We start from the raw sequence: 23,649 nt of genomic DNA on the forward strand, positions 1-23,649 counted from the left end.
ACTATTTCCAAATTGAAAAATAGTCATAAATATTATGAATTTATATATTTACGCTATGAGATTCAAATAATTTGCAATATAATCGAACGGTTCAATAGAAATTTTCAATTGTATTACTTAAAAATATCATGAGTTTAAGTATTTTTTTAGGTGTTAATAGAGATAACTATTAAAGTTTTTTTTTTTTGAAATGTAAGAATTTTATAAAAAACAAAATATGTACAAATACGAAAGACACACTCCAAGAGAAAAATTGATAAATCTTATTTTTATTAAAGTTTTTATCTGATCGGTAATTTTAAGATCTTAAAAAATTAATAAAAATACATGTAAATTGATCTGAATATTTTGGCTATAAAAAAAATTATCAAAATGCTTTACTTAAATGCAAAAATTATAACGCACGATAAATTATGAATTTTGCTGTTATATTGAAAATTGCGGAAATTTTCAAATAAGCTTTTAATGAGAATAATTAAACAACATTATCCAATTATTAAATGGCATATTGTACTGTTTTCCGTCAGTGAATTTAATGAATCTTTTAAAAGAAATAAAATATAGCGAATCAAAAAAGAATTAAACAATAACCTAACCCGGCTACTCTATCTTGTTCATTAAATCAGAAATAGGGTTGTTGTTCATGTTCCCTCTTCCTCTTTGTTACAGTGTGTTCTAGGATTCCTCGGGATCCATGCATATAATAATTTTTTTATTTTTATTTTTATTTCATTATACTAGTTCGTTATTCTATGCATTATTAGTAATAAAATCAAAATCAATCACCATCACATCAATAAAATGCATATTTTTTATCCATCCTCTTCACAATTGGATCCCATCCATTTAAGTCACCCGGACCCACCAAAATCACCATCAAGATCCGCATGATCACAGTTGCTTCACCTACACCATCCATCTCCATCAGGATCAGATAGAAGGATTAAAATTCTTCGTTGACCACAACAAAAAAAAAGTAATCTTGTTTGTGAAAAGAAGGTAAATTGGTGATGCTGGGATTACATTATACTAGCACGATATTATAATTTGTACTGTTTGTATTTACAGAAATAAAAAAACTGGAAAATTTTATTACTTGTTACTTGATAAAAACCTACACTTGTCAGTCACTTGTTAATCCCAATACTGTAACATGTCTTTGTGATGGCAGCTTCTTCCATTATATTAGTTGGTGTTATTTATATCAAATATTCTATTATCAATATCCTATAGCTAAAGAGAGAAAGAAGAAAGAGAAAGTTTAAACACAAATTTTTTATCACAAAACAGAGAATCGAGAGACTCTTCTCTATGCTTAACCTATCAAACTCTTCTTTTCTATAACATAAAGATTTTCACGTTTGATATTTGTTTTTGTTATTGTTAGCGGCAATGGTGACTGGTTGGCGACGAGCTTTTTGTACTTCAATACCTAAAGAGAGAGAAACAACAACGGTGGTGACGGATAAGCAGCAGCAGCATTGTCATAGCCAGAGCCCGAGTTTGAGTTCTAAATTTGGGTTTTTTTCCAATCCTTCCACGCCTAGGTTACAGTCTCAGCCAGTTTCGAGCCCGAGCATGAGATGCAAAACCAGTACTACGACGTCGGTTCCCAGCAGCCCCAGACTTCAATGCAAAACCTCTACTGATTCTAGTCCGAAGAAACCTAACAGCACCGGTCACAGTCCCAGATTATTCCGTTTCTCCGATCCATCTTCTCCCAAATCTCCCTCCAGCTTCTCTTTTCTCAAAGCCACCCTACGTCTCTCCAAAGTAAGTTTCTTCATATTCAAACTTTATGTAAACTATTTATTAATTCACTTGTTTTCTAATGAGTTTTGGTTTTGGTTTTGCAGAGTAGATGTGGAATCTGTTTACAGAGCGTGAAGACTGGACAGGGAACAGCAATTTTCACGGCGGAGTGTTCTCATATATTTCATTTTCCTTGCATAACCACTCACGTCAACAACAAGAACACCCTTTTAATCTGTCCAGTTTGCAACTCTCACTGGAAACAACTCCCTCTTTTGTTTAACCAAGACGACAAAAACTACAACAACAGCAAACACCTTCACCAAGTATCAAAAACCTTCAAAGTTTATAACGACGACGAGCCTTTAACATCTCCAATCTCTCTATCCCACTTCAATCCCATTCCCGAATCCTCCGAAGAAGAAGAACAACTTCAGGACTTTCCAGGATTCTATGCCACCACCATCGATGTCGCCGCCGCCGCCGCCGCCTCTGCCTCTTCTACGTCCAACGTTCATATAGCTTTGTTGCCTGAGGCGGCTGTGGTTACGGTAGGTAGGAGTTACGAAACTTATGCTATGGTTTTGAAGGTTAAGGCGCCACCTTGTGTTGGAGCGCGTGCAATGAGACGCGCTCCTATCGATTTAGTGACGGTTTTGGATGTGAGTTTGAGCATGGGAGGGTCCAAGCTTCAGATGATGAAACGGGCCATGCGGTTGGTGATTTCGAATTTGAGTGCATCAGATCGTTTATCCATAGTTGCGTTTTCTACTACTTCTAAAAGGTTATTGCCTTTACGGCGGATGACAACCAATGGACGGAGGTCCGCACGGAGAATAGTGGACGCCATTGGGACTACCGGTCAAGGAATGACTGTAAGCGACGCGCTTAAAAAAGCAGCCAAAGTACTCGAAGATCGACGCGAGAGAAATCCCTTCTCTACGATTCTGATTCTGTCAGAAAGTAGCTCCTCTTCCAATCAGGGCCGTTCATTACCTGTCGTGTCTTCCACGCGCTTTTCACAGTCGGATATCCCCGTACATTCCATTGGTTTCAGTGACAACGGCGCGTCTAACCACGCCCCGTATGATGAGGCGTTTTCCAAATTCATTGGGGGATTATTAAGCGTGGTGGTCCAGGATCTGAAGCTCCAACTGGGGTTCATATCCGGATCGGGTCATGCAGAGATAACGGGTGTTTACTCTCTAACTGGCCGGCCCGCATCTCTTGCATTGGGGTCGGTTCGGGTTGGGGATTTATACTCAGAGGAGGAGAGAGAACTGTTAATCGAATTGAAAGTAGTCGGTTCATCAATCGGGTCTCACCATGTGTTGTCCGTACGGTCTTCTTACATAGACCCATTATCACAGGAAGTATTCTGCTCTAAGGAGCAATCCATGTTGGCACCTAAACCGCAAGCCGTTAGATCCTCGACCCCCAACATCGCACGGTTGAGGAATCTCCACATCACCACTCGAGCCGTTGCCGAGTCCAGGAGATTAATCGAGATTAACGACTTTTCCGGAGCTCACCACTTGTTGTCTTCGGCTCGAGCTTTATTGATGCAGAAGAGAACGGGCTCGGCTGAGGAGTACGTACGCGGCTTGGAAACCGAGCTAGCCGAGTTGCACAAGCGCAGACAGATACAGGGTCAGAGGGCGAGAGTGAATGGACAAACGGCGGAGGAGAAGCCGGAGCCGCTCACGCCGACATCGGCTTGGAGAGCGGCTGAGAGATTGGCTAAAGTGGCGATTATGAGGAAACATATGAACAGAGTCAGCGATTTGCACGGCTTTGAAAATGCAAGATTTTAATATTGATATTAAAAAATATATTTTTTGTTTCTAAATATTTGTACTACAAAGAAAAATATAAATATTATGAATATGAAAAAAAATAAAATAAAATAATTGAATGAAGGGATGGTAAATAGTGACAAAGCAGTAGAGGACGGCTAGGCCCTTTCTGCAGAACAGATAGTGAAATGAAACAAACCCCACAAGCCACATGAACTTGATTGAGTTTTCAGACTGTTTTTTGTCATTATTATTCATTAAAAATTATTGAAATTGGTAGGGAATGGGGAAGGGGGGGCTCTTTGTTTAGATTTTATATTATTTTGTTGGTTGTCGAGTCTCAATCTCATCACTACAATCACAATGTGCCAGGAAAAAATACATATTGGAAATGGGTTCGTTTTTGCATGTAAAATATATTGAAATGGATTAATTTTTTGGTGGGTTTAAAGAGAAGGGTATGGTTGTGTTTTAGGTAAATGACAAAAGGGTTCTTAAATCTTTAGAATGGAAGTTAAGAGTAAAGATGGAGCATATGTTATTTAAAAATTTCGCATAGTTTTTAAATTGAAAATGTTGAAGGCATTGGAATAGGTGAAGTATGATTGTTTGTTTGTTTCACTTTTGTGTGTGGCGCACTTGTAAGATATTTGGGCAGTTTCTGGAGAAAACAAAGTGATCAAATTTTACATAAATTAGGTAATCTAGTACTTTTTGTGTATGAAAAAGATACATTCCACTTATCATTTTATTCTAACCCCATTATTATCAGACCCCACACCTTCCCAAACTCCTCCAAACAACCCTCCTTCTGCATATAAGGTATATTCAACTATATCTAGTTTTGTTTTTTGAAGCATTATCATTTTTATTTACTTTTTCAAATGCCCAAATCTCAATAAAGTAAGCAGAGATCTTTTTATTTATAACAAGCTTTTGATGAATTTTAAATCTCTGCAATTTGTCAATCACAATTAATGTAGGAGGGATGGGTTTAGTACACAAAATTAAAAGCAAAAACTTCAGAAAAAAGTTAATTCTATTTAATAATAGAACATAAACTAAAAAAGTAAACCAAAAGCTCACTATATATAATTATAATTATTAGGAAACACTTTATTGTAATTAAATTTACATACTTTATTCGTTCTATACAAAACCATTAAATGGGTTCTTTTATTTAAAAAAAAGAATCCCATATTCCATGGATTTCCTTCTCTGAGTCAGACTGATTAAGAAATTGGGTGATTGAAAATGTATGAAAAGTTGAATTCCACTAGAAAGAAGAATTGTTCCACTTTATTTGTGCATGCATGTCTTGTTAAGCGCACTTACTTGCTAATGCCAAAACAAAATCTCATAATTAACATTAGATAAATCAAATACATGTGTTTTCTGAAGATGGAGATTCATTCCACTTATCATATAATTTGAGTACTTAGTCCACTAACCGAAAGTTTTTAAGCAAATTAATTCTCACTAAAGAAAAAAATATGAATCAAACAATTTGGTGTTCTTCCAAAGAGTTGGTCTGCATGGTGGGTGGCCATTATTATGTCACCTCTTACACTGCAACCTAACAATAAAAGTCCTTGTTACATATATAAACATCAAGATTTTATTGAACAAAAGAATCAACACAACTGGCACGTAATATCTGTCAGATGTATCACAAATGACACACCCTCCTTGTAATTGTTTTCTTATAATCAATTTCTCTACTTTTTCACCTTTTAGGTACCATCATGTACAATAATGCTGACCCATTTATTTCTATTTGTACATTCTGTGTGTAAAGTATATGCAATTTTACAATATAACCTTTTAGTGGATATGAACACCGTGTTGAAGGTCCATTAAAATCAAATTCATAGATTACTGCCTTGACAAGTTTTTGATTTAGAAAATTAAAAAAAGAAAAGAAAAGAAATTAAAGTTATGTATCCTTAAAATTAGAAACATGATCCAACGAAGAAATCACATGGGTTAAGAAGATGGGACCACCTAATTATGAAAAAAAAGAAAAGAGCAATACACCTTCAGTAAAATGTGGACCTATCAATCCCAAACCAAGGAAAGATCACATGGTTAAAAGTTAAAAAAAATTATGGACCACATTATCATGAAATGAACTTTCACTTGGGGTGTTGGTTGCCATTCAATGAAACTCGAACAACTTTTGGGAAATGAAAAATTATTTTTATTTTTACGTTGGCATGACTTTAATTACACGTTTGCAAAAGATAAGGAGAGCCTAAAAAGAGGTGACAATCAATCGTAAGCTTAAAAAGGGTGATTGTTTTGTAGGGAGCCCTTTTGGGGTATTGATGAATTTCCTGAAATTGCGCACACTTTTAAGCTTTTAGTGGTGTTGATGAGTGCATACCTTCTATTTGCCGCTTTAAAAAGTGAACATCTCCAAGCTATTTTAACATATCCCAACATCTGTGCATTTCATCATCTATATTCATGCACTGCTTCACTATAGGATTCATAAATTACTCACCCATTGGATTGATTGATTATCAGGTTAACTTTTTACATGTAGTGAAAAAGTTCTGAAATGATGAAACGAAACATTATTCATATATCAAACTAATCATACACAAAGTACAATCGAAACAACTATACATAAAAAAAAAGATGAATGAATCAATGTGAAAACCATTAGTTTTTCTAAAATGAATTAATGTGATATACCCATGGCATGCAATCTGGCAAAGAAAAGAGTTGGGAGTTTTGGGACTTCTCCAAAATACCAAAAGAAGATGAATTTGAAGAAAGAATTTCTATATACAACAAATGCATAAACTAACAGTGTACAACAGACCAGACCAGACCAACTTGTGTCACCACCACACAACACAACACAACACAAGTTCCTTCCAAACTACAAGTGTTTGTTCGAGATGGAGAGAAAGACAGTTAAATACAAACCCAGTGTACATATTTGGGTATTCATTAGAAATACAGCTGTGTACAGTGTGAAGCATCGATATCTGATGGACAGTATGGGCACTTGAAAGTTCTTGTGTTGTTCTTCGACATCTTGTTAATAGACTGCCTGCAAAGCACGTGCCCACAAGACATCATCATTGGTGGATTTTCTTCCGTCGATTGCTCCTTTGACACCGGACACACAAATATGGAATGGAACTGAAACTCCTTATCCAATTCGACTGGTACAGGCAACTGCTTCATCGATTGCCATTCTTGCCTCTTCCCTGCCATCACAGTCATAAACTTCACAAGTGGTGGCAAAGCTTGAACCCCTGCACCTATCGTCACACTCAATGGGCTTTCATAAGACTGTCCAACAAGATTGCAGAATTGCCTAGTTAGCTCTTCTGCCACTAAAACCCAATTGCTTGGGGATAACAATTGTGGGTATGGGCAACTGTCAAGCTTTCTAGCCCAGACGAGGCAGGCCATCAGCTTCTGGATCTCAGTCACACGGTTTGAAGCGAAAGGAGCCAGAAAGGCTCTTGCATACTTGAGAGCTTCATCTCTGCTTCCACTTCGTAATAATTCCACAAACTGCAAGCTGTGAAGTTTAAGCTGAAGGTCTGACCCATTTTCTTTGAGCTTATCGGAATTTGCAGCTGCCCATTTTAGTGCAGGCTCTAGGTTCCAACTCCTCATGGCTTCAAGAATCTCATACATATCCTGGAAAATGGATTTCATAGCAGCACCACTTTCTGATCCCTCGGTCTCACTTATGAAGCAGTCACCAACGTCAAACAAACCCTGTCGATAGAAATGGTTTGCAATTATTTGGTTAACTGTCTGACTATCAAATTCAACATTCCTGTAAGCCTTGGATATATCTGGGTTGAAGGATTTCTCCAGAACTTTCGTGTACTTGCTCAGTGCTATGTTCAGTTCCTTCTGTGTGCCTTCCAGTTGACTGAGGGGAGCAAGTTCTTGCAACTTTTTCTTAAGTTCAGTGAGGACATACCTATCATCTAGTTGTGAGGATGTCTTTATTGTTTCTAATGCCTTTCCTATTTCTTCGATAAGTTTTTCAATCACTTCTTGGGTTTTAGAACAGGACAGCTTTTGTTTCTTTGCAACACGATCAAATGCATCCTTAATGTTATTCAGCTCCATCTTTAGTCCTATTCACTGTAAGTAGGTTGTAACAATGTATCAACCTGCCAGTCAAATCAGAGAAAAGAGAGCTTTCCTTGGTCAAGTTTTTAATGGCAAAGAACTTCCAGCACCAGACAACATGCAAAACAAATGAAATAACAGAAAAGGACTCCAGCCCCAGTTTACAACTTCCCCAGAGTTTAATTAATGCAACAGCAGCATTACCTTCAACAAAAGAGGAGAGAAGTCTTGGACTAAAACATTTAAAAAGTAGCAAGCCTCATCTTATCTATTCAAAGAAAGCACCATAACAATAAAATAACCAATTGAAACTTTCTTCTTTATTGAACCATTATAGAAGAGAGACAAGAAAATAAAATGAGCAAGTCTTATGCACAATTCCACAATTCCATGCACTTAAATAGAAAAGCCTCTCTTCCCCCCTCAATACGTTGATTATCATATTAAAAGATGTAAACACGAAACAGTCGGCCCAAAACAATAGTTTAGCTTGAGAAAGTTTTGGAAGAAAATAACACCCAAACCAACATGATGGTATTANAGCAAGTCTTATGCACAATTCCACAATTCCATGCACTTAAATAGAAAAGCCTTTCTTCCCCCCTCAATATGTTGATTATCATATTAAAAGATGTAAACAGGTAACAGTCGGCCGAAAACAATAGTTTAGCTTGAGAAAGTTTTGGAAGAAAATAACACCCAAACCATCATGATGCTATTAGAGGCTCCAAGTTGTAACTAACTAGTGGTGAAATATGTATTCATTTTTCATGATATTATGTAGGAATCAAACAAACCACCAAGTTAGTTGAGAATCATATTGCCTTGGTGGTAACTGAAGTATGTGATAGATTAACACTTGCAAAATAAACATACCAAACATTCCAAGCAATATGCAGTTTTAACCATTTCATCCAAATCGAACAAAGTTAATTTTTGCACCATAGCCTTCTCAAGAGAAATCCATCAAATAATGCACTTAAACTTGCTTTTGTAGATAATCTCTATAATGAAGCCCAACAATAGTTGCACTATTGAACGTATATTCGTATCATCCAAGTTGAACCAAACTAACTAATTTTTGCATAACAGCCTTCTCAAGAGTCGTCCATCAAATAATGCACTTAAATTTGTTTTTGTAGATAAATCACTATAATGAAGCCCAACAATAGTTGCATTATTGAATACACGTGCATATTTTCTCAATTCCCAAATTCTTTTTTGCCCATTTACAAGCTCATGGAACTCCACAACCCAGTGACAAATAGCTACAAGAGAACTACTAACAATTCAAGTAAAACTATGTCTCATGCATACTTTTTCAGTCCCATAATGTAAATATAAGTAAACTGAACTTAAAATTACGAAACAGTTACTGAGTAAATGATTTACAGTGCATTCAAATGAGAATCACTTGCTAGTTTATTTATAAAGAGAATGTTTCAAGCTATGGAAAAAATTATGGTGCCCATTATATGAATCCTAAAAGAAAATACTTCAATAAGGGGAACCTATAATAGAGAACTGCTATTAACTTGCATGCTAGTTCTAAATTAATGAAAATTTTATCTTTTGCAGAGTGGAATATGGAAAGACAAATGCTGTCCTCCCCAAGAAATGACAAAAAAACATATACTTATGAAGAATCAGCAAACAGTGAACTTGGTCACAAAATTTCCAGCTCTTAATCTAATCTAACTATTCTTTTACCTAAAGATAGATGAAAGAAAAAATAAGGTGGCTTCCAGAAAAGGGAAGTCCATAATAATCTATTGACAAGATTTAGAATGTTACACGGTATCACTTAANTAGTTCTAAATTAATGAAAATTTTATCTTTTGCAGAGTGGAATATGGAAAGACAAATGCTGTCCTCCCCAAGAAATGACAAAAAAACATATACTTATGAAGAATCAGCAAACAGTGAACTTGGTCACAAAATTTCCAGCTCTTAATCTAATCTAACTATTCTTTTACCTAAAGATAGATGAAAGAAAAAATAAGGTGGCTTCCAGAAAAGGGAAGTCCGTAATAATCTATTGACAAGATTTAGAATGTTACACGGTATCACTTAAACTGATCATCCAATGAACTTAATAAATAAAATTCAGAGCATCATGGTAAATAAATTGTGATTGCTCTTAAGTTTGAATAAAATCACACAGTAATTTAAGCCCACATCCGCTAATGTGGTTGTTGTGGAGGCGGAGGTGGTTGTGGTTTGGGGGGCGCGGTCGGGGTTGTTGGTGTGTTTGTTGGAAATTAAAAACTATCACTCCCAAGGAACTGAATTTCAAGAACTAGAGTTCAACCATAAGCAGATTGTAATAAAACCCATTTGACAGTTAGAATTAACATAGAAAACTTGAGAGGCAGAGGCACACAGCTAATTTCTGAATTTAAAGTGAACAAATTGATTTTTACACAAGTTGATACAGAATCAATCTAAACAGCACATAATCAAAGTAACTGTCTTCATCAATTTCCAGAACTGTACAGTCTAGACCTTCTGAACTAGTACTAATAAATGATAACAATCACTAGATATTAGAAGTCAGTGGTACAAGATGAGTAGCAACTTTCACAATATATCCAGTCAAATGAGTCATAGAGTTATAGGCCCCATGATATGAAAAGGAGACAACTCGACGTAACTGATTTACAAGTTTACAAAATTGTTCATTGCTTTTAAACTTATGTATCAGTTCTATTATACACTTGGCTGTCACTGATATAACTTTTATATACTTTATTATTAATAAATAATTGAATTGATTAAAATAATAAATAAGGGTTAGGTAAATTACTATTTATTTTCTGTATTTGTTAAAACTATCGAGATAGTACTACAGTCTAATGGCAAGGGGTTCAGAGTTAATAACTATATCATAGGGGATTCAAGTTTATTTGGGAAACCTCAAGAGGTTTAAAGTAATTATCCATTCTTTTCTCCTCTAATCTTCTGTCTTCCTTCTTTCTTTCTTTCTTGTTATCCTACATCAATTGATATCAATCTTTCAAAACAAAATTTTGTTCAAAACACTATAATTAACACCAAAACAGCCTCAACAGCCTTCACAAGCACAGCACTCACACAATGAAACATGCATGAGGATGATTCAGTGCCCTGGTTATCTGTGCATGGGATATGCTTTGCCTGTCAAGAAAATGTTGGCTACTAATTAAAAATATTTTTCTGCCGTTTTTGTTTGCGTGTTTGGATTGGACTTGATTCATTATCCAATGGCATTTTGGGTTATTAAAATGACTCTTAAAACCATTAATTTTGCTCATGGAGAGTCAAACTGCCTTTATTCACTTACAGGGTTACTTTGTAGACCTTTTGAGTGATTTGTATTTTCATATATGCCTTATAAATTTTCAAGTATTTAGCCACTTATCATAAAGGATGTAACTTTCATGAGAAATGATGCTCAGGGTATTAAAGATGCTATAAGACAATTGAAATGACCTAGACGTTCTATTTTAGAACTTAACCCGACAAATTTACATATCTCAAGCAAACAACCTTCAGATAACCCTTCTGTTACATCTCTAGTTCCCACATATACTCAAATCATCATTCTGTCAGCACCTAAAGAACATAGTACCTTACCAAGAGAGTATAACTGTTATTAAACCTCTCTAGGCTCTTGACCCATCTTGTGTACAAGTCCTAAGAGTGTGATTCCACCCACTGAGACAAGTAAGCCATCTCACCTTGATAGTATCTATCTCTAACCTAGATGGTGATGTGATCACAATCACTGTGAAAATTTTTCTCAAACAGTTTACCCATTCCGTTGGATCTCTTTACACTCAGTTGATAGTTCAGTAATTAATAGAAGCTTATTGCCTCTACTGCACTCTTTTATGGTGTTAACAAATCATTCATCCAGTATAACAGTCACAACTTCATTCCCCTTGTGCTAAGGTGTACAACATTAAAACTTCGCATGAGCTAATTGATGCAACAAAAACTGTTTGGGGTGATTTGTTTGCTACATTGAGAATAGATAATGTTTGTATTTTTTAATTAAATGGAAGAGCCATCCTATATAGAAGAGTTTCATCATCCTCATCGCTTTAATTATTATCAATATCTTAAATCAACACAAATCAATATTTTCTAAATTGATAGAAAATGACACAGAATCAAGAATCCACCTTGATCATATATTTTTGAGTTGGATTATCACTTGTTTAAATTTGATTAAGTTGCCTCAAATTCAGTTTATCTATTTGCAGTTAATTTTTTATTTCATCTTTGATTAAGACCTGGCCACTATATATAGGCCTAAATGATGTATCTTCAGAAGACAAACTAATTAAGAAATAATAAGAAAAGTAAATCATTTTCGCCTCTATTTCCTAAATTCTTATCTTCTAATTCACTCTCCTCTCTAATTCTCTTCTCACCCTAATTTCTATTCTTCTCCTTCTAAATTACACTATATTCTATATGTTCATTCTCTATTTAGCCCTAAATCAGGTCTTGTGTTAAAATCCTAAAAAGCCTTATTTCATTAATTAGATTATATTATGGCACAAAAAAAGCCTGTATTTCATTTTATGAGACAAGTTGTTCTTAATCTGGTTTTCCACAAGTGGAAGAATAAAGGAACTCAAGTATAACGAGCCCTTCCTTATCAGCTTAAACTTTTAGGCAACTTAAACTCTCAGGTTTAATAGTGTTTCAACATAAATTATGCAGAACAAAAATCAGCATTGGTGTTAAAAAATGAAAAAAAATTCTCATCAACTCAACAAACTGCTAACATCAACACACATTAATATCAATCAATCTCTTGCAAATTTTTTTCTTTAAAAAAAAAAAAAAACAATATTTTAAGAAACTATATGAAAAGTATACATGATGATACGTATTTAATTCCAACCAAAAAAACTTTGAAAGAAAAAAGAATCAGAATTACCAATCTGAATATAAGTGCAAGCTTGCAGTCAGTTCCCAACTTCACCTGCAACAGAAATTACACCACTAATCACAATGTTAATCACATCAAAATCACGCATTCTACAAAGATTCGCTCACAGAAAGACACGAGATTCATTCAATAATTTCAAATATTTGCTAAATCAAGTACTGAAATCACTAAATAAAACGCAAAACTCAAAACATAAAAAAAGAAAGAAATAGAAAAAACTTGTGATGGATCTAGGTTTACGAAATATGAAAGAGAATGGAAAGTAGAAAACGAAAAAGAAATTGATGCGTACAAACAAGTGAATGTAAAGATGAGAGAAACCTAGGTGGGAAGTAAACGCCTCTCTGTGGAGGATCAGAGTACGCAAGAGATTATTTTTATGTGATTTTGCTAAAATGGCCTTTTACGACTTCTTTTATCACCGTTTTATCCACTCCTTTTATGAGGCGGGATCCAATACGGCTTTGATTCGGGATATGTGCACCTATGTTTAATCCTGGCCCTTCTGTGAGTCGGTTGAAATAGCGTGGATAAATTGTTTATTTTATAAACTTAAAAATTAAAAAAAATTGATTCGGTGTTATTTTATTATTTAAATTTTAAAACGTAAGTAAACTGTTAAACATAATAATTAACTAATTCAATTATGTCAAAATATAGGAAGGATAATGTATTAATTTAATTAATTGGTTCATCTGCTTATTATTTTTAATGGAAAAGAATGGGCCCATCCCCGTCAATCATGTTGGCTGACATTTTATAAAATTATTAAAGAAACGCGGATTTATTAATCTCACTGAAAATAACTCGAGACCAACCAAAGTAACTGTCAAGCTCAAATAAAATGGACAAATATTACAGGCCTCGCTTACAGTTTGAGTGTTTGACCCCTGCAGTTCAGAAATTTTACACAAAATAACCTCCAATAAAGGACAATATCATATTGAAATAACTTTTTAAAATTAAAAATGACCAAAACGTAGATTTGATGAAGACATTTACTCCCAAAAGAAAACCATTCCACAAGCAAACTTGAGCAATCTATTTACTTACCAACTACTCAATCTTTCACTTTCACCGAAAGGCTACATTCTCGCGTGGTGTCCAAAATGTATGGAGGAGAGAAAGTTAAAAGAAGTATGAGGAGAGTTGACACATCATTAATAACCCTACTTTGAAAATTCTTACAACATAAGTTATAGATCAAAATTTTACTGAGCACATTTGGCACATTCCAAAGAATACAAGCCCCTTCAACATGGCACATTTCTGCCAGCAGGGCACTGAGAAAAAAAATATCAGCATTGAGCACCCTACTTCGCTACCCTTTCTTATTCTTTCCTACATAATCTCAGTGGGTGTAGTGTGTCCGCAATTTGTCAAAACTCTGTACCGTTCAAGCTTGGACAACAAGCAATAATATTGACTGAATCACTAAATTTCATCTACTTCCGTTGACCAAAGATCGGTTATCACTAACAAACTGGTAGTACTTTTCCTCCCCATAAAGTTTCCTGAAAGATCAAGTAATCAATAAGAGTTCAAGATAATCACCCGAGTAACAACAGCCTCAAAATGCCAAAATAAGATGCAATCAACTAAAAGCAACACAATTAGCCAAGCAGCATCTTAGGGGCAGGATTGGAGGTCAAGAAACCAGACACATTTCCGCAAATATTGCAGGTCAAAACAATACTATGTGATGTAATAGTATGTCTATTATGACAGAGACCTAACCTAACTTGAGGCCTGTCCACGTTATCATGAAAAGCTGCAATTTTATAAATTAGAGTAGATATACCATAAAAATTTAGAAAAGTTAATTAAAAAGGCAGCACACCCAGTTCTACAAAAAAGATTTATTCATTAGAATAACTACTAATTTATAATGCTTCACATTTCTAGAAAAGAGATATCTAGTTATGCTAGCACTGGCAAAACCTCTCAAAGGTTTACATATACACTGCAGCATCTTTAAAAACTTTCAGAAGTAGTTCATGAAACTAATCAGGACTAATACTTCCAGCTCCAAAATATTTAAAGGAATGCGCTGAGTATTAATCACTTAAAGAAACTTGCTAACAATTTAAGGCTTTCAAATGAAATTTTTTTGAATTCCTATATTGCATAGATCTTTTTTTGATCCTCTAGATGGATCTTTACTTTTGTGGACAGTCTGCTCACTCTTTTGTAATTACTTCTTCAATCAATGATATTGTCATAGTTTAAGAAAAGAACTTGAATATGCTCCAGAATATACACAGATAAAGTCAATGACAATAATAATACCAGTTGGGTGGAGGAAATTTTCAAAACCATTCAAGTTTTTAAGCTGAGATTATTAAAATCAAAACTTACGCTAGATCTGCCAATGTTTCTGACTTGATCACAGCCTTCCCTTCTGGGAGTTCAAGGCAAGAATAACGCATTATTATTTCTTTCAAAGTGTGCTTTGTACTTTTGATGTCGTTATCCCATAAGATGCTCTGAAATTAAAAGCACAAAATATTGTAAGGTCACACGTAGTACACCAGATGGCAAAGACAAAGTATATAGCAGAAACCATTGCTATGAAAATTTAAAAAACTGTAAAACATGCCAAATTGAACCTGACTTCAACACAAATTTCCAAATTTTTCAGAAGGGAAATGTGAGCCAAGTTCGTAATTGAGTTATAGTAAGTCAACACACACAAAGGAAAACCTACCTTCCAAACATATTCTCTTTTCACATCTTCCCACTGTAATTTGCCTCCAGGAGAAAACATTGATGCATTCCAGAGAGCTCCTCTAGCAACCATGACCGACGAGGCACCTTAAAAAAACACTAGGATCACTTAGAATTCATAAACATCAATCAGAATTCAATAAAGGAATATAGAAGTATGAGTATTCTATTGAAACTGTTTCATGCCTGCAGTAATGCAATATAAAACCAATCCATTTGTAGATGTCCCCAAGGAGGCTTGATATTTCAACTACCCATAAACTCTCCAAGTAACAACATTAAAAAATTTAGTATAACGTACAATCAATATTTGATGAATATACACTCTTCAATGGTGCATAATTTGTAATTCTAAAAATCAATTAATAATTATCAAAAAACTGCAAAAAAAGTATTAATTATTAGAATGAAATTAATTAAACAAAAATCTATTGAAGAGATCTCGGTAATGTTCCACCTTGTATAGTTATTTTTAAGACTTTCATGCACATTTTCCTGTATTGTAAATTAAAAGATGTAACAACTCCATCACGCTATGAAGTTTGAAATAATAAGAAAAACAATTAGACAATATTTACCTGTAGCACTTTTAATGCGTTGAAAATCATCATGCTCAAAGACATCGCCATTAGCAATAACTGGAATAGACAATGCTGATACAACATCAGCAATCTCACTCCACTTAGCTGGATCCCTTGGCCTATCTGCTACTTTTCTGCAATTTTTTTCAAGAGAAATACATGTCACAACTGAAATAAAATTTGAGAGAAAATACTATATTAAAATTTCCAAGGATATGCAATGAGTAATCTAGATATACAATCACAAACATCGTGACTGGGCCTTACATTTAAGGTTTTCAGAGGATATATAAATATACAGTGATGCTAGATTATGAGGATAAATGATATTATCTTTTTGTGTAATAACTTAATTTATATTTCACTTCCACGTTTGAGAAGTAACAAGTATTCCAGATTCTTTCTGGCTCAAGCAAAAAAATTAATCTAAAAAGAAGGATTTTTTACTCTCCTGGCAACGGCAGAATTTGCCTTGGGAGTCAAATGAGTTCCAAGCAAGGCATGGAAAGGATCTGCTTTGATTGAATTTCTTTCACTCTGGAAAGGAAGGTGGAGTGAAAGGAAGGTGTTAGGATCCCGAACTGGAAGGGAAAAGGGTGGGCACATGAGTTATAAAGGGCTTGAGCACCCTCCCTTGGCAAACTGATTTTCCAAAGAGAGTTCTACTCAAGCCCATGAAAGACCCATTGCCCAGCCCAATTGTTTGAGTTGTTAGAGTAGGCTCCTATCAGAAGGCAATTCACTATGCATATTTCAGCAATTTGATTTTGTCACTGGCCTGACCATTCAAAACATATGTAAATAATATTCCATCATATTGGATAAACAGAAATACGCACATGCATCTCATGGAGCTAATGTCATAACATGGAATGAAGCCATTAAAATCTAAACCTGCTCAATCACACCAATAAAAGTATAAAGCTCCTGACAAAATATGTACAACTTAGAAACAACCTTCCATGCACAGCAAGAGCAGAAACACCTGTTTTCTCAATTCGCCTTGCCAGTTCAACAGTATCCTGAGATGATTTTAGAAGTCGAATCTTGCATGTCACTGGAACATCCAAATTCCTCTTCAGTGTTGTCAAAATCTGGATTAAGAAATAAAAATAAGGATGGTCTTATTGAAAAATTTCAACATCAAAAAAAAGAAAATGAGACTTCTCCAAGTATATGCAAGCATACATCATGAATGAGCTCCGGTTTAGCCAACAGAGCAGCACCCATGCCCCCACTCACGGAAAATGACTTGGGGCAGCCCATATTGATATCTACCGCTGCAACATCTTTACACCTAAATGGATAAATTCCTGTCAATAATGTTTAATCAAATTAAGGAGTGGAGAAAAGGTTTTGGTCAAACAAGGGATGAATAAATGCTTCTAAACTGGCCAACCCCAAATTTCAGGCACAAATATAAAATCCAAGCTGCCTACAGGGAACATGAATGAGAGAGAAATCATAGACAGATCTGGTATAGTATTAGTCTTCAATGCATGCACTGAAACCAATATGCCTTGCGTAATGCCAATGCAAGTTCCAAGCTACATCTGCTAAGCAATTATAATAAATGAAATCACTAAGCAATTACTATAAATCACTTATTATGTCTGCTAAGTAATTATTATAAATCAAATAGCAGCAGTAAACCAAGCATTTCAATTTTGAGCCTAACACAACTTGGTATAGTCTATTAAGCTTAATACAGCTTGACTTGCTTATGCAACTACATTTATAAATATGAATATCTCTTTGTTTTGGCTCAATGATGCAGTTCTTTATAGCATAAATACACATGAAATTGCTTGAAAAATTCCATAAACCTTTCTATTTTCTGGCTCAATTACGGCACACATTAACTCTCAGGATTTATATCAAACAACTCAGACAAGATAATTGCAGCATTTGCTTTTACCCCACCCAAATTTAATGAGTGCCAAGTAGGCCTAGAAGAACCACAACTAGAGAGCTAATTGCATCAATGAATTCTATTAAACCTTCCTTAAATGAAACAAGATATATAATTTCCAAGAATCTAAAGCTACAGCAGTAACCAGAATTAGCACTTTATAACGAAAGGAAACAATGAATGCCTGGATAACTTACACTATCTTTGCAGCGTTTAGAGCCCTCACAGCATCAGAAGTTCCCATTTGAAATACTACCTGATTTCTTTCTTGGTGACAAGTTCTAAATACAACATTATCTGTTCCCTTCTCCACAAAATCTGTTGACCCAATGTATTCTGGACAACAAAAGAATATATGAGGCTCCAAAAATTAAAACATAAACCAACAATAGACCAAATTTTCCCTTCCAAAACTTCCACCAAAAATAGCACATAATTAGCAATTAATTATGCAAATATACAACAAATAACGTCAAAGTATATTTGATTGGCCATTAAAAAAACAAAGACAAAATATTCTGTAGAGGAATCACTTCATTGATTTGTTTATATAAATAAGGTGAGACAAAGAAGAGCTTGAGGTATAGCCAGGTCATTAATTAGGTATTTTTGTTAGCCATGAAATGTCTTGAGTTCTCACTCCAAATCAATTCACTGAGGGAGTTATAGATTTCATGGAACAAGTGTCAAGTATGTTTGTTCTTATCACCTTATTTCTCTCTCTCATTCACCCTTTTTCCACCATGCTCCACTTAAAAAAATGAAGGAATTCTAAAGTGTTTCCCTTTGCTCCTCCTTCAAGATGGCAAAGGAAACCTAGTGGAATTGTTTAGAAGCTAAAACCATTTACCATTCATTATATTAAAAATGTTTTAAAAAATCTAATTATTCATTTGATCTGAAACATGAAAAAAAAAATTACCATTTATTCCATGCTAGGACTCGACTAGTACATAATTGGCTACCCCAACCTCCAATTCAATGTTTGCACCACGTTGAGCTAGTAACCTAATTTAATCAATAAGGATAGAATCAACAATAATTCACCTTGAAGTGCCTATATAAAAGAAAATTCATGTTGATCATAAATTGCTTGTTGAAGAGTCCATCGAATTGCCCGGTTTTTTAAAATCAAAACCCTCATACAAGCTCATCAGCACATGGATTGATCAAAACTGGGTCAAGGATCTTAACATGACCTCGTCACAAGTAAGTCCAACCCAACAAAGAGCCAGAGAAAGAGCACAGAAGGAACAACATTATAATCTACCAAATCAAGTAGTTTTCATAACTTCCAAATTTTTGAAACCTAAAAAGAAAAAAGGACAAGAGTAAATAAGTTGGTAGTTAGTAATATCTTTAAAACCCTTACAGTGCGACAACTTTTGGTCCAATTGATTGAGTTGGCCGAAAAAAAAGAAAATGAAGAAAACCATATTTCTTGTTTGTGGTTAGTCATACAATATTTTTGGTTTGTGGTTTCTCCAGCTCAAGCATATACCAAAAGTGATGAAACCTTCACTTGGATATCTCCAGCCTACATTTTGCTATATTGCTCCAGCCGATAACAAGCTAAATAGACATTTCAACAGTTTGAGCCTGGATATCTAAGAGTATGAGTATGCAAGCCTAATTGACAACACAAAACATGAACCAGCAAACATGCCAAAGAATACATAGTCCCTGACAAGATATCTAGGTGTAAAGAAACTAATTTTGATGATAAACTATGCTACTTTATATACATGGGTAAAACATGGCCACTTCCATGATTACATTAGAAAGAAACACTTTTGCAAAATTCATTAACAAAAATTAATGCCATCAAGTGATTTGCTTAAAAGACTAACTCTTACTATCTTATTAACGTTCTCAACATGTTTGATGCTTTGAGTCGACCAAAGTAAGTTTACTTTAAAATATCATGTTTATAAATAACCAAAAACAGTTACATCCGGCTAACCAGCTGAAGTCTACCAATTCTTCTTTTGATGATAAGATTACAAGTGCACCTTGCTTTGCAGTGGTTAAACTTGTAATACGTAAAACTCAGGTTCTAAAGAGCCGTGAACAATTGGATGAACAAATTAAGAAACAAGAAAAGCAACGAAAGAAATCATCATAGTTCTGAAGAAATCTGAGTGCAGGTTCAACTTTAAAATTGAAATCTGAACTAAATAGCAGCAAGACCCTATGATACCAGCTGACCTCAACTTCAACCATTAGTTCCTTCATCCTCCTCATTAGCATACCCAAACTAACTATATTTATAAAACTAGTTCGCTAACCAGTTATTCTAAAGTTTACAAACACAACCCCTTTGAGAAAATAATGGAATTCACTATTCATTGCCATGGCAAAACATTTCTTAAAAGCTAACATTCACATCATTGCTTGCTGATTTCATTTACATAGGCCTATAGATACCTAACACCTATCAAACACATTTCCCAAATTAAAAACTCTAGTTATACACAAACAATTGAAGAGAGATGTAAATTCATAAAGCAAACCACTTCCAGGAGAAATTAAATTTCACAAACGCTTAAATCTTGATGTAAAATTTCTCAAATTCGAACTATTCATAATCAGTAAAACTTCAACGCTTCCATGTGCATAGTTACACTTATTTCCTCAGCAAAATAGTCTCAATTGCAAACTGATTTTGTAAAACCATCCTTCTGCGACATGGCAAAATTAACTGATTTTTACAAATTTTTGGTCCATTTTGGATACATCATCTAATGAAACAGCAATTAATCACAATTATAATTAGCAAAACCCTAGTTTAAACCAAAACCACGTAATTAGTTCAGCAAAAACCAGGAAATTAACGAAACTGCAAAAACAAAATTTATAAATAAAGAAAAGGAAGAAATTTTATGAAAGTTGAGCAAAAACAGTACCGTTTACTCTGCGTTCACACTTGAGAAATTTACGATCAATAATCTCCTCCCCGTATGTAATATCTGCACCATATTGAGCAGCTAGTAACCTAAACGGCAGCGTTCCCTAAAAGAAAGAAATACAGAAAAAACAAAAAATTGAAAGTTGGTAGACACTGTTTGGTTGCAGACAGAAATAAAAAGGAGTTTGAAAAAGAATTGACTTACAACTCGAACCATGGGAGCGAGGACGAGCTTGTTGTGGTATTCCATCGTTTCCGGCGAATCAAAACAAATTCTGTTGTGGTGCGATTAACAGTCGATTACAGTTAGCCCAATTTGTAGTCATGACAAAATTCAATTTTGTTAGCGGATCATTAAAGTTGGGCTTGATGTTTAAGGCCCATAGGGAAGTTTGGACATAGATTGGCCCAATATGCAGCAACTCTAACCCATATTACATATATTAGACGGAAATTTATCGACGAGAAAAAATAAAAAATTGTAATAATATAAAAATTGTTTTATTACAACCTTCTGAGAGAAGGCTTTAGAACTCAAATAGGTACAGACTAATGAATCTTTATCGACAAAAAATAAATTGACAGTACATGAGTTAAACGAAGTCGTTTTCACAAGAAGGTTCGCGATCTGGCTCGAATCAGATTCACAAAGGTACGTGTGGGGTTAATATGAGATTGTTGTATTTTATATGGAAAATCAGAAAACCCAGACCAAATCCTTGAAAATTTGGTTTAATATCTTTCTTGAATGTCACGTTCAGGCATGTACTTGTGTATTCTAATTGAATTGCGTGTAAGGCAGCCGGCTTTCAACTTCACAAAATGTTTCACATCAATGCAAGATGGCCACCAAAAGATTTGGTTCGAGTATGACGTATAGTAATTGCTAATTAATATTTCTGTGAAAAATAATCGGCCAACTTAATTGTAAATTTGGAAAGTAAACGCAGATGGAGCCACCTTTGATGATATTTAATCATTTCTAATAATAATCATAGTTTCTGCCAACTTAATTTTTGTGTTTTAGAAACGTTTTTTTATTCAAAAATCGCTTAATCTTACAAGATTCATGGAAATAATTTGAGTAGGATTTAACAATTATAGGAGAATTTTTAATAGTTTTCGAAAAATTTGGTTATGATTCAAATTAATATTAAATCTCCAAAGTCATGCCTATGATTATAAGTATAATGAAGAGATTGCAGATAGACGTGTTCATTTGTTTCCAAAATATGAATAAAAAAGTAATCAATTAAATATTTCAAAATCATTGACAATGATAAAAGTCAATGAATGCACACTAAATTGATCAGTTTGAAGAGATTAATTGAATAAAAAATTAAATAATTATATATTAAATCTTAGATTACTCTTTGTACTTAAATCTTGATGAGGTGTCCTTGGTATTGTACGGGTTTGAAATGTTCTAAGATTTTGTACATTAATTTGGATTGAATAATTGAATGCTAATGTAATGTCAAATGTGTCTCTTTAGGAATTGGGTAGACAAATTACACATTCAAAAGGGCCATCCATCCACCTTCTTCAATCAACCCTAAATTTGTTACTTAAGCAATAGTTGAAACGTAAATACCTACTAATAAAATGTTTATTTAATTTTTGTAAATTTTTAAAGTGTCACGTCATGTTTTTTAAGAATTACATGAACTTAGGTGAAAGTGTCAATAATTTTTGCATAGTTTTTAACTTTTTATTTAAATTTTTTAACTTAAAAGTTTTATATGTTTATTCACCTTAATCCAATGGTTGAAACAAAAAATTTAGAATAAAAAATTATTTTTCACAAAGAAATATTTTGTTGCAAATGAATAAGGTGAATGAAAATTTAAATTAAAAATAGATATTAAAAGATCCCAATCCATTAATAGATTATCTTGGAGTTTAATTTGTTTATCCTTTCTTTAATGTTGCTTCTGCTGCCAAAATTTTACCACAAGGTCTCCAATACTTGTTTGAAACGTTTACTAAAGTTTTACCTTATTTTATGAAATCTGTGGGCTTCAGCTACTGACTTTTCTGTAATTGTCTCTGTTGAAAGCGAGTGGACAAGAGTTGAATAAATAAATTTAATTTAATTTATATAAAAAAAAAAGAATAAAAATCACAAAACTTACTTAACATCATCTTATTTGTATATAAATATATTTAGAGTTAAAAAAAACATGAACGGTTTGAAGTGTTATGTAAACCATCGTTGATACAAGATTTGCACAAACTAGAGTGATCTGATTGATTTTGACGGAATCAGAACTGATGTGTGTGTGATTACGAGTAATTAGCAATGTAATGAGTTATAAGCAATAAAATAAATGACACAATGAGTTTATAAAGTGGTTCAGCGAGTTATACTCTTGAGCCTACGTCCACTGTTTTTTGTATTTATTGTGAGAGTTTACAATATAATCCTATGACAATTTGTTAACCCCTTTCTCATCGTTGGAGTGGGTTTAAGCAAAAATAAAGAGATTACAATTAATATTGAAATGCAACTTTGATATTCTCACTATTGAGTGCAAAACTTGCACCAAGATTGTTATCGATCTGATCCCTTCTAAAATATTCGGGATCTAATGTTATCTGTGCGCTGGTTGAACAACTGTAAGGATTGGTCGCGATGAGCTTGTGCTAGGTCAAGCTACAACTCAACGAGCTTATGCTGAGTCGAATAATTGATTGAGTAGAACTGATTCTGGATCGAGCTATAACATCATAATCCTCTGAGATTGATAGAAAAATCATACACAACAACCATCGATGAGCCGTCAAAGTTTACACTATTATAAGTTAATAAATATTTACTAAATTATCTTCTTACCATTTATTTTAACATTTTAAATTTTAAATTTTTTGTTATTTAATAATACTATAAACTTATAATGTAATACTTTATATAT

The 23,649-nt window shown here is 34.0% G+C and overlaps 3 protein-coding genes across 4 annotated transcripts; 1 reads left to right on the top strand and 2 right to left on the bottom strand.

Moving 5' to 3' along the window:
• The first annotated feature begins 1,228 nt into the window (after positions 1-1,228).
• Positions 1,229-3,616, top strand: LOC116122191 (probable E3 ubiquitin-protein ligase EDA40). The gene is made up of 2 exons (XM_031408121.1): positions 1,229-1,773; positions 1,857-3,616. Exons 1-2 carry the CDS (start codon positions 1,393-1,395, stop codon positions 3,564-3,566), a joined length of 2,091 nt encoding a protein of 696 aa, XP_031263981.1. The 5' UTR covers positions 1,229-1,392; the 3' UTR covers positions 3,567-3,616.
• Positions 3,617-6,304: 2,688 nt separating this feature from the next.
• On the bottom strand, positions 6,305-12,986 carry LOC116116525 (protein RMD5 homolog). Its single transcript, XM_031402877.1, has 2 exons — positions 12,595-12,986; positions 6,305-7,702 (listed from the first exon to the last, which is right to left on the bottom strand). Exon 2 carries the CDS (start codon positions 7,656-7,658, stop codon positions 6,510-6,512), a length of 1,149 nt encoding a protein of 382 aa, XP_031258737.1. The 5' UTR covers positions 7,659-7,702; positions 12,595-12,986; the 3' UTR covers positions 6,305-6,509.
• A 748-nt stretch (positions 12,987-13,734) lies between these two features.
• LOC116111400 (tRNA-dihydrouridine(20) synthase [NAD(P)+]-like) lies at positions 13,735-21,035 on the bottom strand. 2 transcript variants are annotated; one of them, XM_031398472.1, is made up of 9 exons: positions 20,940-21,035; positions 20,733-20,838; positions 18,024-18,162; positions 17,157-17,211; positions 16,872-17,008; positions 15,912-16,048; positions 15,314-15,420; positions 14,965-15,092; positions 13,735-14,120 (listed from the first exon to the last, which is right to left on the bottom strand). In XM_031398472.1, the coding sequence occupies exons 1-9, from the start codon at positions 20,982-20,984 to the stop codon at positions 14,048-14,050; spliced, it is 927 nt and encodes a 308-aa protein (XP_031254332.1). In that variant the 5' UTR covers positions 20,985-21,035; the 3' UTR covers positions 13,735-14,047. The 2 variants fall into 2 exon arrangements, with proteins under 2 accessions (XP_031254332.1, XP_031253726.1); XM_031397866.1 differs by having other exon boundaries at positions 17,103-17,211.
• Between the last annotated feature and the right edge of the window lie 2,614 nt (positions 21,036-23,649).

The sequence above is a fragment of the Pistacia vera genome, unplaced genomic scaffold (assembly GCF_008641045.1).
Source record: "Pistacia vera cultivar Batoury unplaced genomic scaffold, PisVer_v2 Contig10, whole genome shotgun sequence".
In the NCBI taxonomy this organism is placed as follows: domain Eukaryota; kingdom Viridiplantae; phylum Streptophyta; class Magnoliopsida; order Sapindales; family Anacardiaceae; genus Pistacia; species Pistacia vera.

Bases quoted from the DNA above. Each gene is read 5' to 3' on its own strand.
- LOC116122191 (XM_031408121.1), top strand. From the start codon at position 1,393: ATGGTGACTGGTTGGCGACGAGCTTTTTGTACTTCAATACCTAAAGAG. The intron at 1,774-1,856 runs GTAAGTTTCTTC...TTGGTTTTGCAG, and splicing joins CCACCCTACGTCTCTCCAAA to AGTAGATGTGGAATCTGTTT.
- LOC116116525 (XM_031402877.1), bottom strand. From the start codon at position 7,658: ATGGAGCTGAATAACATTAAGGATGCATTTGATCGTGTTGCAAAGAAA.
- LOC116111400 (XM_031397866.1), bottom strand. From the start codon at position 20,984: ATGGAATACCACAACAAGCTCGTCCTCGCTCCCATGGTTCGAGTT. The intron at 20,839-20,939 runs GTAAGTCAATTC...TCTTTCTTTTAG, and splicing joins TCGCTCCCATGGTTCGAGTT to GGAACGCTGCCGTTTAGGTT. The intron at 15,093-15,313 runs GTAGGTTTTCCT...TTTTAATTTCAG, and splicing joins AAAGAGAATATGTTTGGAAG to AGCATCTTATGGGATAACGA.